This window comes from Vicugna pacos, chromosome 12 (genome assembly GCF_048564905.1).
Source record: "Vicugna pacos chromosome 12, VicPac4, whole genome shotgun sequence".
NCBI lineage: Eukaryota > Metazoa > Chordata > Mammalia > Artiodactyla > Camelidae > Vicugna > Vicugna pacos.
Window position 1 is genome coordinate 30,193,139 of NC_132998.1, and position 18,219 is coordinate 30,211,357.

General features: G+C 33.5%; 1 protein-coding gene across 2 annotated transcripts in view; it reads right to left on the minus strand.

The window, feature by feature from the left end:
- The window catches only part of PARPBP (PARP1 binding protein), a 54,209-nt gene that overhangs the window by 35,318 nt on the left and 672 nt on the right, over positions 1-18,219 (minus strand). Inside the window, exons 2-5 of one of the 2 annotated variants that reach the window (XM_072973108.1) lie at positions 15,040-15,195; positions 6,179-6,412; positions 2,268-2,327; positions 828-935 (exon numbers count right to left, since the gene is read on the minus strand). In XM_072973108.1, the coding sequence (XP_072829209.1) occupies positions 828-935; positions 2,268-2,327; positions 6,179-6,412; positions 15,040-15,192 (555 nt within the window). In that variant the 5' untranslated portion in view covers positions 15,193-15,195. The remainder of the gene's footprint in view (positions 1-827; positions 936-2,267; positions 2,328-6,178; positions 6,413-15,039; positions 15,196-18,219) is intronic. The other variant, XM_072973110.1, reaches the window with a different exon arrangement.

Below are 18,219 nucleotides of genomic sequence, written 5' to 3' on the forward strand. Positions count from 1 at the left end.
AGAAGATATAAGGCACATTACTAAGCCTAGGAAGTAGGTAGATAGCTATTTATTTGGGGGCAGTGATAAAATATATTTTTAAAAGTGCTACCTGCATAGCATGGGACTTATGGGAGAATCTGCCTTAGCAACATTTTCTGAAAAATGAGGGTGATTCATCAAGCGTGGTAACTTATTGGAGCATTTGGATTTGGAAGTTAGCATATTCTAGATCTTTTATACACCACATTTTTAGATATCCTTTTTCTAATAATCTTAAACTTTCATCTTGTCAATGGTAATTTTATTAAGAAACTTTCATAAACACAACTTCCATGATTAGTGAAGGATTATTACAACTAATTAGGTACCTAGCATAATGTTCAGCAGAAGGTAAATTATATTAGAATAAATCTGTACTACTTTTCTTGTGGTTTGTTTGCACAACAAATCCTGTTATTAGAACTTGAGATGCATTAGTTATTCTACTCCAGAGTGCAGAACAGATTTTTCTGTTGTACGTATCTTTCTAAAAATCAACCATTTAAAATGCTAACTGTGAAGTTTACCAAATAGAAAACCTGTACCTTCAAGTACTTTTCTGATATCTGGAATGATAACCTATTTTTGCACAGCGCCTGTTACCACGGCCAAAACCATGAATAAACTGATTATTATCATGTGCCTGCCAGTTTTCAATGTATTACTCCTTGTAAACATAGTTTTATTTAAACAAATTAAAAACTTTTAAAAAGAGAAAAAAAAAACAGCAACTGTAATGTACAATCAATTCATAGTGATTTGAAGGGATCATATCCTGTTTTAATTTACTCATAATTTATCCATACCTTTTCATTATCCTGGTTGTGTTTACTCATTGGTGATGTTGGTACACAGAAATCAGTTTCATCATCTACTGCATATTGTCTGCCACACAGAAAATCCCGTAGTTGACTCTGTAAGTAATATAGGATAACAAAATATTATGCCAACTGTAAAAAGTATTTCACACTTAGCTTTAGTTAGTGTCTCTGACGTTCCAGTGTACAGCGTATTACATGACCTCTGTCAGCAGTGCATAATACACATAGAATTAAACTTCCTATCAATCTCTTTCTAGTACACATGAATTCAGTTTTACACATTTAGAGTTAAGAGATAATGTTGGAAATTTCATCTGAGCCTTTTATTTTTATGGAAGAAAATTAAAGAAGTCTTACCTAATGTCCACAATAAATGCTTCATTTTGGCATATATATATATGTAAATCTATTTCTAAGTGGCATAATATTTCAAATAAAATGAGATTACATGAAAAAATAATTTATAGAGATATTTGCTTTCAGTCTACCATACTACTCAACATTTCCATATTATTTCATGTATTTTAAGGGACCTAAGATCATATAGGTATGTATAAACACACACACACGCATATGCACACACATACACCATCCTGATAAGTGAATCTAAGAAAAAGATACAAACTGAATTAACAGCCCAAGAGATAATGCAAAGTTACAACTGAAGTAACTCATCAGTATGTACTTCTTAAAAAGAAATAGTGTTTGCCACAATTCTATTGATGTGATAAGCTAGTACTCATAAAGAGTTAATCATGAGAGGAAAAGAAAGCAAAATTAGAAAGCCTAGGATTTTGTTGTTCATAACATATATAATTTTTCAATCTCAAAATTCAAGATCACCAAAAAAAGAATTCACTATTCAACAAATTTTGAATAAAGGTAGTCCTCACATTTGCAGTTCTTATGTTTTCAGAAGAGATGTTAAAAGCAAAGATTTATTTTTCCATAAACACAAATGTTATTTTTTAAAATGAGAGAATATTACCTTCAGGTTAAAAGCCATTTTCGTATTTAATTATATGTAAAATGCATTATTCTAGATCAGTTCAGTGGGTCTCCAAGTATGGTCCAAGGACTCCTGAGGTCCTTAAGACCCATTTAGGGAATCTGGGAAGTCCTCCCTTTTCCAACTATATATCAATGTGATCCGAATTTTCTTGATATACTTCAGTCAAAACAACATATCAAACAAAAGCATACATGAGAATCCAGCTATTTTCTATCACATATGACACTAAAGGCATTTGTAAAAATATAAAATAATGTCACTATTCTCATAATTTTTTTATTTTTAGAAAATTAAGTTATTCTTTGTTATTTCTATTAAAATGTAATACGTTTTTGTCAATATTTTAATAAGTGATAAACATACACATTTCTCAATTTTATTTAATATGGCAAATATCAATAGATATAACTCACATGAACAAAATCTCCTTCTAGTCCTAGATAATTTTTAAGAGTGTAAGGAGGTTCCCAGACCTAAAAATTGGACAAGCACCTTATTTAATATAGCATAAAATTTTCTGAGGTAAGCATAAAAATCGCAATACATTTGCTGTGATATACTATTAATTTTAGATTTGTACCTTTACTGATTTGACAAGTTGCTATTCATTGTATTTTTATCCTCTTATTAATTTGGAAGATGTACTGTATTTTTCCCACTATGTTCCACTAGTGGTTACCTTCACTTTCCCTGTTTTCAATCAGACTCATATTTCTCTATTCTTATTTAAAAGTGATAACGCCTGCTACTTACCCCTAACAAACTACAAAGTTTAGCAGTTCTGATTCTAAACTAGTATCAGAATCTCCCTTAGTATAAGCCTTCCATTTAGCACACATATTCCCAGTCCATCCTTATCATTTTAATTATACATATACTCTCCAAGTTTTAGTGCACACTACCATCTTCCCCTAGATAGGTATCTGTTTGAGTTTATCTGTTCAATTATTATTGTCTTTGGAAAGGTAAATGCTTCACAAGAGGTATGAGGAGGACATTCTGTAAATTTTTCCATATCCTCACAAATGCTTTAATTTGGCTGATAGATGATATCTTGGTTGAGGATGAGATTCTTAGGTCCCTGTCCTCTTCTTTCAGGACATGCTATTTAATGTTTTGTTCTTTTTAAATAACTTGTTCTTTCTGCAGGAAATTAATTTTATCTTCATCCTTAAGAGTTCAGGAATTTTACCAGGATATGTCTAGGTATGTCTTTTCTCACCAATTCAGCATGAAACTTCATAAACACTCTTAACCAGGAGACTCAGGAAAATATTTATTATAACAAATGTAGTTGTAACATATTTATTTAATCATGGCCTCTTTAGCATCTATTCTTTTTTCTCCTTCTGGGACTCCTATCATTCATATGTCAAATCCTCTAGATCTAGATGTAACCTCCAAGTTTCTTAACTTTTCCTTCATTATTTCCTTTTTTTTTTTCTATGCTTTAAATATTTATTGTACGTGACTTTCAGGATACTAATTTGAGTTCGAATTCATCCGTTACATTGGGAAATTTTTTCTTTCTTCTTTCAGACCTAGAAAGTCTTTTGTAGGTGTATCCTTAAAAATCCTTGAGTACTTCCTATTTTTATGGATTTCAGTTGTTATCATTCCCCTCTAGCAGCTCTACTTTGTTGGGCATGTGTGTTCTCAGCTGACTCATCTTTCTCTGGCTATTGGGACTCCTTAGGTTGTTGTTGCTTCTCTTCATTGGCTCCTTGGGGCTGAGTCAACTGCTGAGGTACATTAAGTGATGATAGTTCCACAAGTAATAGAAGATAAAATAGTCTCCACTCCTTATGGAGAAGCAGTGGAGAAAGAAACAAGCAGCCAGTCACCTGCTTAGGCTGAGGAAAAGTCTTCTTGTGGTCTTTCAAGCCTCACCAACAGTAACACCATCAATTCAGCTGCTTCCTGGCTTCCTGAGAGTCAGGAAGCCCTCACACACTCACAAGGCAGTTGTTGACCTTCCCCAGAAAGTCCCCTAGGGACTGCTAAGCTCTTCTTAGGATCTACCATTTCTGCTCCTTAGCCCAGGTCTCTGATTTGTCCTCCAGATAATCACTCAGTTCATGAGAAAGCAATCTTCACACTAATTCTCCCCACTTAGACTCCAGTTAGAATCCAAGGCCTTCTATGCCCCCAGATGTCCATGGCCCCTGCATCCACATTCTCAGGAGAGCACTTAGAAAAGTAGGAAATAAAGGGGAAAGGGGCATTGTTAAAATTATCATGTTCCCAGAACTTCCCTGTGTTATCTTTATCTTGATTTCTCATAATTCTTGCCTTATTTAGGCTACAACAAATTAGAAATAAAAAATCTTTATCAGGATAATGAAATTTCAGGACCCTGAAACTCAGAAATGTTTAGAACCATCTGATATGCATCTTTAAAGATTTTTTTAGCATAAATTAGGGTTATACTTAGTGCATTTTTGAGAAATCAAAATCCATCTAGGGATATTTTCTGGCTCACTTTTTCCTCATTGGAAATTTCCTTTGACTATCGTAAGTATCAGAGATCAAGTTGTTAGTATTCTAAGGTTTAAATGCAGAAAATCTACTTCATATACTACCATCTCAGCAGCTCCCACTTCATTCCTGATGTTATGCAGAGGAGACATTGATATTTGGAGACAGAATTCCTTCAAATTTAGGCCCTTATATACATCACACTGTAAGTTGATTCACTTAAATAAAGAGACTTATTAGAGGACTTAGAGGCAAAATATAAAATGAAAGCAAAAACCTCAGGCAGATTATACACTCACTGGCTTATCAGCTCTTATTTGTTGTTTCTACAACCTAATACTTATGTTTTATTAAGCTCTCTAAATTAACTTTGTGAAAAGTAGTTAAAAATCATCTCTACAAGAAAGCAAATAAAATATAACTAGGGAAGAATAAAAAAAACTGTCTTCACTCACAAGTATCCTTATCATAGTATGAGTGTACATGTGTGGGTATGCATTTACACATGTGCATGTGTTTCAACAAAGTTAGAACAGGGCAAAGGTTTCCATGACACCTCAATGAGGCAAAGACAACAAATCGCCAGCCAATATCCATTTTCCCCTTCTTCCTTTGTATCAGAGCTTTCTTTTTTCTTCTGGCATGTTACTACCCAGAATAAAGACTATATTCCCTATCCTTGCTAGCATCTTAGTGTGGCCATGTGACTAAACTTTGGTTAATGAGGTGGAAGCAAAAGTACTATATCTCTTTAAAAGGAAAGGAGAGTGCTGTGCTCTTATTAATTCCTGCTGAAAGGAATGCTGATAGAACGTCTGGAGCTCTAACAGCTATCTTAGACCACAAATGATCTTGAGAGTAGAGGTTAAGAACTAAGATGGGAGAGCAAAATGGGATAGATGGGACAGAAAAATCCTAGGTATCTGATAACCGCAAAGCTATCATATCAGTCCTAGATCCTTACCTTTAGATATCATTTATAAAATAATGAAATAAACTTTCATTTTCTTACACAATTGTTATTGTGGAGGTTTCTATTATAAGCAGCCAAAATATTATTCCCAAGTATAGACAGAAATATTTATAGAATATTTTAATACCTTAGGAAATACAGTAAACATTTTCTTCTAATTACGGCTACAATTATTTTTTTATTACCACTATTTAATTACCACTTTAGTGGTAGTTGGTAAATGTTAAGATAATGAAAAATATTTTCAACACTTTAAAACAAACTAGATACATTCAAATATATTCTGAAACAGTCAACTATAATGTAGACAAAACTGCAAGGAATGCTATTCCATTCATTTTAAAGTTTATACTCCATTAAAAAAAAAGGCAATGAAAATGTCTGCAAAAAAGGTATAGTGTTATTACCTCATGTATATTGCATTCAAACTATCCTCACAAAATAATACCCCATCTTAGTAAAATAATATTATTACTCCAAAGAAAGAGTCACAGCAATCATTTATATAACATACACAAAATTAAAAGATGCACATTAAACCAAGAAAGTAAAATAAAAAACAATCCTGGACATAATTCAAAAAGAAATTATGCATTTGGGACTGATTTCTTTGTTAAATCTTTTTTTGATCTAATAAGTAGCTGTCCTTATATTTCAACCAAATAATAATACAAATTCAACAAAATTTACCACCAAAATATTTCTTTCAAGTAATGACTAGCTTTCAGGTAGCTAAATTTTCCATTTTTAACATGATCCAAAAAGCAAAAGCCTTATCAAGTTACTATAAATGCTGATATCATAGTTTAAAATAAAAATATTTCCAGCCAAATTTTAATTTGATTAAGATAGAATTGTTTAAAAAATACTTACAGGAGATATATTGGCATAATTTTCATAATTAGAAGTCAAAATGCCACATTTTTTATAAACATCGATCAGATCTAACATGTTACTATTCTTAAAGAAATCATCATAAATCCTCCTAATGTCCTCATAATGGTCAATCACTTCCATATTTTCAACTGGTAAGTTCAATTTCTCATGTAACAAATATTTCCAGGTCAATAAGACATCGCTGAGAGAGACTGTAAATTCTCCACTGTGCTGAAAGAGATAATACCACAAAGAAGATAAAGTTGGGTGCAAGATATTCATTAAATTATAATTAAGATGGAAAGTACAAATTGAATTGTCATAGAAAAGTCTACATTGAATTCCTGTGGGTTTTAAAAGAACATCCAAGTAATTTTAAAACCAGATATAAAAGAAAAAGATTTTGATAATTTTATAAAATATGAACAACTGTGACAAGTTTGCACATGACAAAATTGGCAAATATATAGTCATCTTTCCTGAAGTTCATTAAATTTCTCCTACCCAAAGTGGGGTAGGAGCTATACATAAGTGCTACTGATTGGGGAAGCATTTGATTCTGTTAATATTGTTCCTTTCAGTTCTTTTTGCTAATGTATTTTTAATCTCTTATTTAAAATTGTCAATGCCATATTGAACTACTATATACCAAATTATTCCAAGTGTTAACTCTTAAAGCATGATCATAAAAATTTTTAAAAATTATGTTTCATTTCATTATTATTCCTAGGAAAGCAAAATATCAGTGCTAAAATTTGGGGTCTGAGAAGAATTTTGAACTTCCCGTTAACACACTAAACTATAACAAGTGCTAAAAAGCCACAGTCAGGTTTCTTTCTATAAGTTGTTAGATGTTACTAATAAGGCAAAATTGTTCTTTTTTTCCTCTTCTTCAACTTCTACATGATAAATTATCCCAGTTGGACACGTTGAAGACTTTTTAATTGATTGTATTTTATTCCACTTAATATTCCAGACATTAATAATGGTGCGCTCCAAAACATGCCAGACCTAATTCAGTGAAAAAATTCTAACTACTCTTTCCAATGCAGCATGAGTAACAAATATTTTTAAGTATCCATACATGGTTTTGAGAAATGTATTTTGTTGTCTTCTTTCACAGTTAAGGCCTATTAATATGTTAGTAGTTTCTGCTAATACCAATGTCTTTCCACTAATAGCATTTAAAAATGGGTGGGTATTCAAATAGTACTATAATTCACTGGAACTAAACTGTAACATCATCTTTAGCCAATGATGAATAACAGAAAGAAATCAAACAGAGCCAAATAATGTATTATTTATACTACATATCTGACTCTCAAATCTGTATTTTTATATCTTTTATAAAAAGTCAGTCACATTTTCTAGTTACTATCCAAATTTAAGACAAGGTGTCTTTACACTACCATAAAATATTTAACTATTCATCTATATAGTGGCAGCCATGAAAATTATCTTTATTGTCCTTAGAGTAGGTGCCTGTTATAGCATAATTATGAAAACTAATTACATTTCATGAAACAAGTTCCACGAGCAACAACAAAAAATCAATAACTATCAAATATTGGATCCATAAGCCAAATGTAAGACAGACTTGCAATTTCTCAGCATTGCATCAAAATTGTATACTTTACTTTCAAATCCCACAAAGGTTATATACCATAAAATCTCCAAATGGTATTCAAGTTAAATAAATTCAGTTATTTAGAGTTTCAAAACTAAATTGTTTTCTCTCAAAAATTCCTAAAAACTATTTTGGTATATAACATTGTGTTAAAAATAAATTAAGATTTTTACCTAATGTAAATGTACAAATCTCATTCTATTGACTATAACTAGTTAAAGTAAAACTATGCATGTTCTTGATCTTGTGAGAAAAGGTTTTGACTAGATTAACAGTGTTTATACTGGGATTGTAAAAACATTTTAAATCCAAATAAAAATGCACTCCAGATATCAGTTTTCATGATCAGGTGCCCACCATGACAGCATATTCTATTATTCAAACCAGTAACAACTGATTGAGAAAGTCTGTGGTCAAATCAGAAAATGTTTTGCTAGGAAAACATGCCAGCTGGCTAATATTTGAAGGAAGTTCAAAATGTTCAATGCTTTAGTTCTCTGATGGACATAAGAAGGATTCTATCTCACAAGAATAAAATGAGAAAAAGTGATAGTTACACATTTTCAGAGCACTCGTACTTTGTATATTTTACCGAAGTTATTTTTATAATTACTCAAAATTTTAAATAAATTTTACATTTTTAACTAATGAGAATTTTTACTGTTATCAAAAGAGAAAAGATAACTGGTTTACTTAAGAGCATTAATTGTCTGTGTGTGGGTAAGATACTGAAAGCCCTCTAAGTCAGCTTCCTTGGTTATAAAGTGAGATTGTACAGATTAAATAATACCTGATAAATGGTAGATAATCAAAAATGTCAATTTCCTTTCTTTTCTTATTGAAAGTAAAATAATTGTTAGTTTGTTGGGGGAGGGGTGGTAGATAAATGTAATACAATTTTAAAAACTGTTTCTTCTTATTTGTTATGTCACTGTTGGGTCTTTTTCAAATCTGACTATCAACCACAGGTGCTGTGATTGCTGTCCATGAAGTTATAAAATTAATACCTTTGTTTCATCCAATGGAACATTTGTAATGTTCTTAAGGCTATTTGAGGTGAGAAATAGCTTTAGTAATGTAATTGCCAGACAGATTAAAACTATGAAGCCAATTCCAAAGAAAGAGAAGGCTAAAATTTTATTTGCAATGTAGTAATAGAGTTATATGTATTTTCCATATAATGAAGTCAGTAATCCTCAATGAATCTATAATAGATTTACTCTTTAGCAGCATAAAACTGCTAGAGAGGTGTCATATAATTTAAGCTAAAATATCTTCCCCCTCAGAAAACATGCCAAAAGCCTAAAACTCAAAGGTTATTTTAATGTATCATTTATTTTTCCCCACTAAAGCAGTTAAGAAAACAAACAGACCAATAGAATACAAACTCTACCAGGTATTCAAAGGTTTTATCGTAGTCAAATTCAGTTGTAAGGACTATACTTTAGGGACTTATGTTCTCAAACTTCAGAGAATTAAAAGTCTAAATAAAGCTTAAACAGGGTGGAAAATATAGGTGAGGGATATACATAACCAATTCCACATGTTTACTATCTGATACTTTCGAATGCATCTGCAGGCATGTGTATGATGTTTCATATTGCTGAGGGACTTGGAAGTCTGAGCACAGATGGAATGCCTGAGCTAACTCTGTATATGGAGAGTTACAGTAAAACTGAACCACAACCCACCATCTCCACTGCACACATGCACACACATGAACTGAGAAAAGTTCAGTTCCAATTCACCTTTCCTTTCCTTTCCCATCCAGAGTCTCAATTCTCATACTGAATTAAGTGAATTAACAAGTAGGAAGAGACCCTGAGTGAATGCTACGTAGACAAATTCTGAAGAAAAAGTGACTTGGATTGAATTATTTCAATATGTCAAATTTTTTACAATGAGAACTAAATTTTCTTCAGGGTATATTTCATTTTGCTTGTGGATGTATTTATTTTTTAATTATTCATAAACAAACAACAGGAAGTGCTTTGAACATGGTCTGTTTGATGCCAGAACAATAGCCCTCAATCACTATATAATAATGATTCTTAATTTCTTCACTTTCTCTCTCTCTTTATTTTCCAGTGCATGGCCACCAAGGTTTAACCTTCAGCTAGCCCATTCCATTTATACAATATTCTTAGACTCTATTACTTACCTTAGTACCATTTCTTCAGATTACTAAAGAAGGACAGATTTGCTTTAAAAAATGCTGAGGCAGTAAAATTGGCAAAACTTGGAAATGAATTTCAAATGGGAGCAAAGGAAAGTGATTCTGTGATGACTTGGGTGTCTAGCTCCAGTGACTAAGTGAATAATGGAAGGGAAGGTAGGTAAGTTGATGGAGCAAACAATATGGTCTACTTTTAAAAACTGATGTGAAGACAGTAATGGGACATCAAGGTAAAATATCCAGTGTCAGCGGATGGGTCTGGCATATAAATACTGATGAAACAACGTAAGGGAAGCATATCCAGTGAAACTGGGTAAAATGGCACACACTGGAAGACACTAACAAATTGTATAACAAAGAGAGTCTCTAAAATACATATAGAACTCTTTTAAAGAGTAAGAAAGAGACAAAAACAAGTCAACAGTAAAATAATCATAGGATATGAATAGACAGTTTAAGAAAAGGATACCTAAATGATCAGATAAGGATTTTAAAGTGCTTAAATGCTCTAGTTACCAGAAAAATTAAAGTGAAATACCACTCTTTCTCCATTCTAATAGTTTGATAACATCTAATATGGAGAGAGATAAGAAAATGATACTTTCCTACACAGTAGACATAAATGTCAATTCTAACAGCCAAGCTGAAGAGCAGTATGGAAGTATCAAGTCAAATTACAGATGCATCTACGATATGACCCATTGAGTATGGGGGCCTAGAGAACATCTCATTCAGTGCACAGACATCTCGTTTCAGTGCAGAACTGCTTGTAATACAAAAAAAACTTCAATAAAATTCCATGGTCCATCAAAGAATAAAATCTACCAGGTATACAAAGGTTGACTGTTAAAAATGAATAAATCTGATCAAGTCTTCTGTCTATCAGTACCTGAAGAAGTCCTGAAAACAATGTTGGATGATAAAAACAAGATGCAGAAAGAACGTATACCATCTCCTCTAATTTTAAAATAGCACATTAACAGGGCAATTTGCCCAACTGGATAAACAGAGAAACTCCTCCTGGTATAAAATATCTATAATTATGGGAGGAAATAGGAAAACTTTTTTAAAGCATGACTGAATTGTCCATAAGAGAAGGGAAGTTACAAAAGATTGAAAGCGATGAAAAAATGACAAAGGGGTAAGCAAATGGCAGGGTCTGTGCTTCCTTGGTGTCTACCATTCCCTGGCACTTAAGAACCTGTTTTTTATGAACTCCGAGCACATAATTTAGAAGACAAAATTGGCCAAAAGAAGATGGGAAGCTGGATCAGAGACCCTCCCTGCCCACTATGCCATATAAAGCCAAAAGCCCCTAAAGGTGAACACTCTTAGTGTGTCCACTAGAAAAAAAAAATCTGCCTAGCAGAGGGTGATGGTAGAAATACTTGCTGGTGAAGAGATTTCTGAATAGTCTCAGCATTGTGCTTACCTCTCTGGGTAATCTTCTCTTAAATTTTTGCCTAATAATTAGTTTCTGCTGAGGTAAGGGACACTAGTCACCCACCTCAGCAGAAAATTGGAGGTTTATCCCCTGGACAGGGTAAAATAGTCCATGAATTGAAGAGTGCAGTTAAGAAAGAGTATCCAAATGAAAACCATAGGAGTCACTTGACAGTTTACTGAATTTTGACACTCCTTTCAGGCATCAACACATTGGCAGTTCAACTTTACACCATTCATGCAGGAAGAAAGACGACTTCTAAAGAAACTATTCCAAAATGGATATTCTATAGATATCAACATCAAAGGTTCCCCAACCAAATGACCCAGTAAGATCAGGTTGCCAAGCCCTAACCCTTCACACAGAACTTCCAATAAGCATTTGGGTACTCCACTTAAATATAGGCGAATGGTCAAAGATCACCATGAAGGAAATCTCTAATTGGAAGAAAGGAAATCCTTCCCAAATAAAACTAACAAAAACAAGGAACTTAGAGGAAAAAGATTATGCAAGAAGAAAACCTCAACAAAATATTATTAATAGTCTCAAAGGGGAAAATATTAGATGCTGGAAGCAAGAGCAGCATGATATTTTTAAAAGATAGAGAACAAAAAAGAGCTCAGGTAAAAAAGAGGATGACAGCAGAAAATCCAATAATTATTTCACTATTAAACTAAAAAAATATTAAATATTGGTTGAAAGAAAAATAAAACAAGGTGAATCTATAAATAAACTGATACATCAACACAATGGAATATCATTCACTGCTAAAAAGAAATGAGCTATCAATCCATGAAAAGATACAGATGAACCTTAAATGCATATTACTAAATAAAAGAAGCCAATAAGAAAAGGCTATATACTATATTCCAACTACATGGCATTCTGAAAAAGGCAAAACTATGGTGACAGTAAAAATATCAGTGGTTGCCAGGGGTTGGGGAGAGGGAAGGATTAATAGGTAGAGTACAGAGGATTTTTAGGGGCAGTGAAAACATTCTATACAATACTATAATGGTGGATATATGTTATTACACATTTGTCAAAACCCACAGAATATACAATACCAAGAGGTAAAGACTCAGGATGTCTGCTACTTTCTATCAAATGGTTCATACAGAATAATAATGGTAATATGCATATATGTATATGTGTATTTGTACAATATATACATGTATATACTTATATTTTATATACACTTATAAAATACTAAAAGAATAATGCTGCAAATGTGGCAAAATGTTAATAATTGATGAGTCTAAGTGAAGGGCATACAGGAGTTCAGCATATTATTCTTGTCATTTTTCTAGAGGTTTAACATTTTTTCAAAATAAAAAGTCGAAATTGCTACTTCCTTTTTTTTTTAACATGTCTATGTGAGACTGATTTTTAACAATGATTATAATTAAAAACAAGGAACAAATGGGACTTGCAACCACCACCGCCACTGCCTTTCAGCTACAATGGCCCATCTGCATTTTCTCAAACTCTATCCGCAGCCTCTAGCCAATCTGCAGTCTCCTGCCACAGGACCTCTGCATATGCTATTCCTCCATCTTCATCTTGTCCCTCAACTCTTTTGACTAATTTTAAACCCTCTCTTACCTTTAGGGATTAGCTTTCTCTCTCTCACCAGATCAACTCCCTGGTGTCATAGCATCAAATACCTCTTCATCTCACAGCATCAAATACCTCTTCTTCTCACAGCAATAATTTTACATTTATTTGTATTACCCTCTATATAATGTCTGTCTCGCCTACTAGGCAATAAGTGTCACATAGGGAAGAGCCATGTCAAGCTTTGCTCATCATTTTAACCCCAACACTTATCACAATGCTAGGCACATAGTTGAAGCTGAAAAAAAGAAAAAAGAAATCTGTGGAAAGGAGGAAGAGAGGGGAGAAATTAACATTTATATAAATAGCTGAACAATTGTATTAGCCTCCTTGCTGTTCCTTAAACATGCCAGGCATATTTGTACTTCAAGGCCCTTGCATCTGCCATTCCTTTTGCCTGGTAGTCCCCTCCCACAAAAAATCCCATGACTTCTCCTTTCCTCCCTTCTTGCAAATCTTTGTTCAAATGGCTACTTCTTGATAAGGCATTCCTTGACAACCCTATTTCAAATCGCAAGAACTCCTCCACCCCAAACTCTGTACACTCCTTAGTTGCATCTCTGTTTTATTTTTTTCCCTGCAGCACTTCTTATTGTCTAAAATACTAAATATCTTATTTATTAGAGTATTATCTGTCTCTCCTCATTAGAAGGTTAATTCCACAAAGCAGGGATTTCCTTCAGTGCTGTATTTCTAATGTTTAGAATAATGTCTAGCACATAGTAAAAATTCAATAAATATGTTTGAAATAACTGCCTACCTAAGATAGAATTTTGTCAAAGTTTTTCTATGTTCAAAATTTATCTTAATACACGTTATTTTAAATATGCAAAACAACCAACTATCCATGCATAAGAAAAACCTTCTTTTACATTAAGATTATATAATTCCTAATTTTTAAAGTCTTAAATCATTCTTCCTTTTTCAAAATGATGGTCCTATTCATTATTTTTTCTCAATGGCTTTATGTGCCAACATGAGAAATGTTCAAATCTGTCAATGTCTAATTTGGGGGGGAGGGGTGTTTACTGGTATATGCAGTTTAAAAGTCTGGTAATTGACATATGGGATTAAAATAATTCATCAGAATGTCATTTCACTACCTAGCCCAACAAACCCACCGAAACTATTCCAACCCTCAAAAATAGTTTTTTCTTACCATCTCAAACCATCTCTTTACCATCTTCAAAACATCAAGATTTTAATCTCCCTGGATGCTTCTTCGGAACTAACTTTCTTCTTCTTATATCTTCTCTTTAAATCCTCTCATGCAAAGACTCCCCTCCTTTAAGACTAACATGTAAAATCCAAGAAGCCTTTCCTTACCACGCCAGCCTGCACTCACACTTGTCTCATCTGAACGCCTCTAATCCTTTAGGTAGAGCTTATTCCAAACATAAATTTGGCCCAAGCCAAATATGTAAGAATCACTTCAGATTAAAAAAAGGTTAAATGGTTAAAAAAGGACAATTTCCAGGGTCTCAGTGCAGATTAGGAGAATCAGGTTCTGAGACTGGGGCTGAGGAGCCAGGATTTTTTAAAAGCCCTCCTGAATGATTCTGATTTGCAGGCTGGCTTAGGAATAATTATATCATACAGTCTGAAATTAGTCATATAATACTTGGATTATATTTTAATAAACATTATTTATGTATGCCTTCTAGAATCTTACTTAGAGAAGTCTTATAAAATAATTTTCAACCATAATAATCATAATAGTTGCATGTTTACCTTAAGATTTTAAATTAAACATTAAATGTGCATGTCCTACGTTAAATTATACATATAAAGGCCTTATTTTGAAACAAATTATTTCAAATTCAATTGTAATATTTTGACACAGATATCCAGAGGCATTTGTGAAAACAGCATATTGCTATTATCATAGGAGGGTGTATATTGCAAAGAAATTATGTAATTAAGCTTATTCAAATGGGCAAAAACCAAAATACACTTAAAAAAAAAAAAAGTTAACCTAAATACAGTCTACTAACCTGTTTGTTGTTCTCTGCCATGGAAAGCTGCAATGCCAAGAGCATGGAGTCTGCACCACACACAGTAGTCCTCTCAGAGTTACAAAGAGTATGCCAATTCCTTCTGAACTCTCTAATCATATGCATAACAGACTTCTGGTTAAGCACAGCCATCCTCTTAAAGCAGGACAGAATACAATGTTAAAAAGACTTATTTTAATTGGAAATTAATATTTAACATATGTAAGGAAGCAGAGTTTGAGAAAAATAAGTAGTGAACAAGAAGTCATTTCATATTTACTAAGACTGCTTTTAATTAAATTTAGGAAAACAGAATAGAATTTCTGCTCAATCATACTTTCCTCTCCTTTATTTTTAAGCCAAATTTTTTGAAATAGCAAAATCTAACCTTCAATGTGAAAATTCATACAAAACAGATAAACACACATTTTGCAAACTTGTAATAACAGACACAAATATAGCTAGTTAAAGCTGTATTTTAAAAATATTATTTTGAGATAGATAGCAATATCTGCGGTAGATTGAAAAAAAAAAAGTCAGTTTCCTCCCATCCCTATATTTTCCCAAAAAGGATGGTCTATTTTCCACCCCTTTGAATCTGGGTCAGCCATGTGACTTGATTTGACCAATAGAATGTGGCAAAAATGCCATCATGGGAGTTCCAAGCCAAGAGCTTCTAGAAGGCCAGTGCAGAAAAGAGTTAATACAGCAAGCCTAACTACTATCCTTCAAAATGCACATTTACAGGGTTGACCCTTGATTGGCATCTGGGAACTCAGATTTCAGGAGGGTTTCCAGTAAGAATGTCTCACTGTGCCTAAACTATTTGTACAAGCAATATAGTTTACTCTGAATACACTCTTTCCTTTTGAATCTGGAGTTTGGGGACCCAGAGGATACCTACTTGTTCAGCCACCAGTAAAAACCCTTGGCGCTGAATCTCTAAAGAGCTTCCCTTACAGACAACATTTCATATATGTTGTCATAATTTGTTGCTGGAAGAATCAAGCATATCCTATGAGACTCCACTAAGAAGAGACTTTTGGAAGCTTGTGCCTGATCTCCCCTGGACTTCTCCCCATGTACCTTCTTCCTTTGCTGATTTTGCTTGGTATCTTCTTGCTATAATAAATTATAGCCATGAGTACAACTACATGCTGAGTCCTCTTAGCAAATTACCCAACCTCAGGTGGTCTTGGGGGCCTTCACACAAGGCCTTGTAATTTTAGCTCTTACTCTCTTGCTTCTCAGAATGATGTATAAAGAGGTCCAAGTTAGCCCGCTGGAGAGGCCATATGGAGGAGAACCAAGGCACTCCAGCTGACAACCAGTACCAACCCACAGACATGTGAATGAGGCCATCTTAGATTATCTAGTTCCAATCAACCTGCCAGATGAAATACAACAACATAAGCAATCCTAGGCAAGACCAGCAGAACCACCTAGCTGAGTCCAGTTTAAACTGCTGATCCACAGATTCATAAATAAACAAAATGATTATTGTTTTAAAGCCACTTAATTTTGGAGTGGTTTGTTACACAGCAATAGACAACTAGTATAATAACAAGCTTATATTTAGAAGCTTTCCTGGTACCAGACACTTTTCAAAAGCTTGGTATTTATTACCTTATTCAATCTTCACAAGAGTTTATGAAGAAAGTCTATTATCCTCATTTTACATCTGAAGAAAAGGATTCCATGTGTCATTCAGCTAGCAAATGGCCAAATAGACCTAAGTTCAAGATGCCTAACTCCAAAAGTTATGCTCTTCAATCACTACATTACATAAGTTCTCCTGACAGACAAAAGCCTTCCAAAATAATTGGATGTAGTTTCAATGTTTATATATCCAAATCGATATGAGGCAGCCAATTCCTTTCTCTGAGTTTATAGACATGATTGCTAAAGTTTTTTCCCCTACTTTCTGTTAAGTACCCTAGTCTCCAACATATTCATGTGCCATTATCTTATTTTGGGTATTTTACTTTACACATCCCATTTACTTACTCCTGTAATATTTTTTTCCTTTTTTTTTTAATGTGTTATGAACAGAATTCCAGTTGTTTACCAGGTATCTTGGGTTTGTATGATCAAAAAAATGGGCATTTGCCATTTACAAAAAAATAATTTATAGACAGTCAGTGGTGCAATATAAAAGTACAGGAAGAAGACTATAAGTTAAAATATCTACAAAAAATACAAATCCTACTAAACAGCTAAAAGTTATATTTATCTTCAAAGTATCACCCTCATCACTTAAAAGAAAAAAAAAAGTGACAAAGTAACGCTTCAGTGATATGATCAGTTTGCCTGAAATAAATCTTTTGTAGTAAACCATTTACTGGTAGTTTTTAAAGATACTATGAGTTGAGATTGCTAAGAACAAAGACTAATGTGTAATTAGACTGTTCTGAATCCTGGCTCCATCACTTACAAGCTGTGAGAGCTTCCCTAAGTTATGTCACCTCTCCCTGCATCAGCTTGCTTGTACTGAAAATGAAATAATAGTCCTATCCCACAGGGTTTTTTAAAAAGTAAATGACATAAATATAAGTTAAGCTTTTAGAACAATGCCGTGTATATAAAATTCAATAGTCGTCCAGATGTCAGCCCACTTTTTGGAAAGGGTCAAATGGTAATCATTTGAGGCATACAGGCCATACACTCTGTTTCAACTACTCAGTTTGTCCTTGCAGTGTGAAAATAGCCACAGACAATACATAAATAAGCGTAGTTGTGCTTCAGCAAAACTTTACAGAAAAGGAAATCTGACTTTCATATAATTTTCATATGTCACAAAATATTATTCTTCTTTTGATTTTTTTTTCCCAACCATCCAAACATGTAAAATCTGTGCTTAGCTCAGGAACTGGCTACAAAAAGACAGGAAGTGCCACCAGTTTGCCAACCCTAGTTTAGTCTCAACTCTTCCAGTAGCTGGCTGGCTGTGTGAGCCCAGGCAACAAGCTTTACCCCTGACTGCCTAGGTAAAGGTTTAACACCTTGCAGCCAGTTATGAGAAGTCAATGAAACAATGAAAATGTAAGCATTCTGAACGTCAGGCTGCACTATACAAAAACAGTAGTAGAAGGCGGCAGCGATAATAAACATTTGTTTTTGAAAAACTGGATTCCAGGCCGCACGGTAGCAAAAATTGTAAGATGGGAAAATGTCACTGGG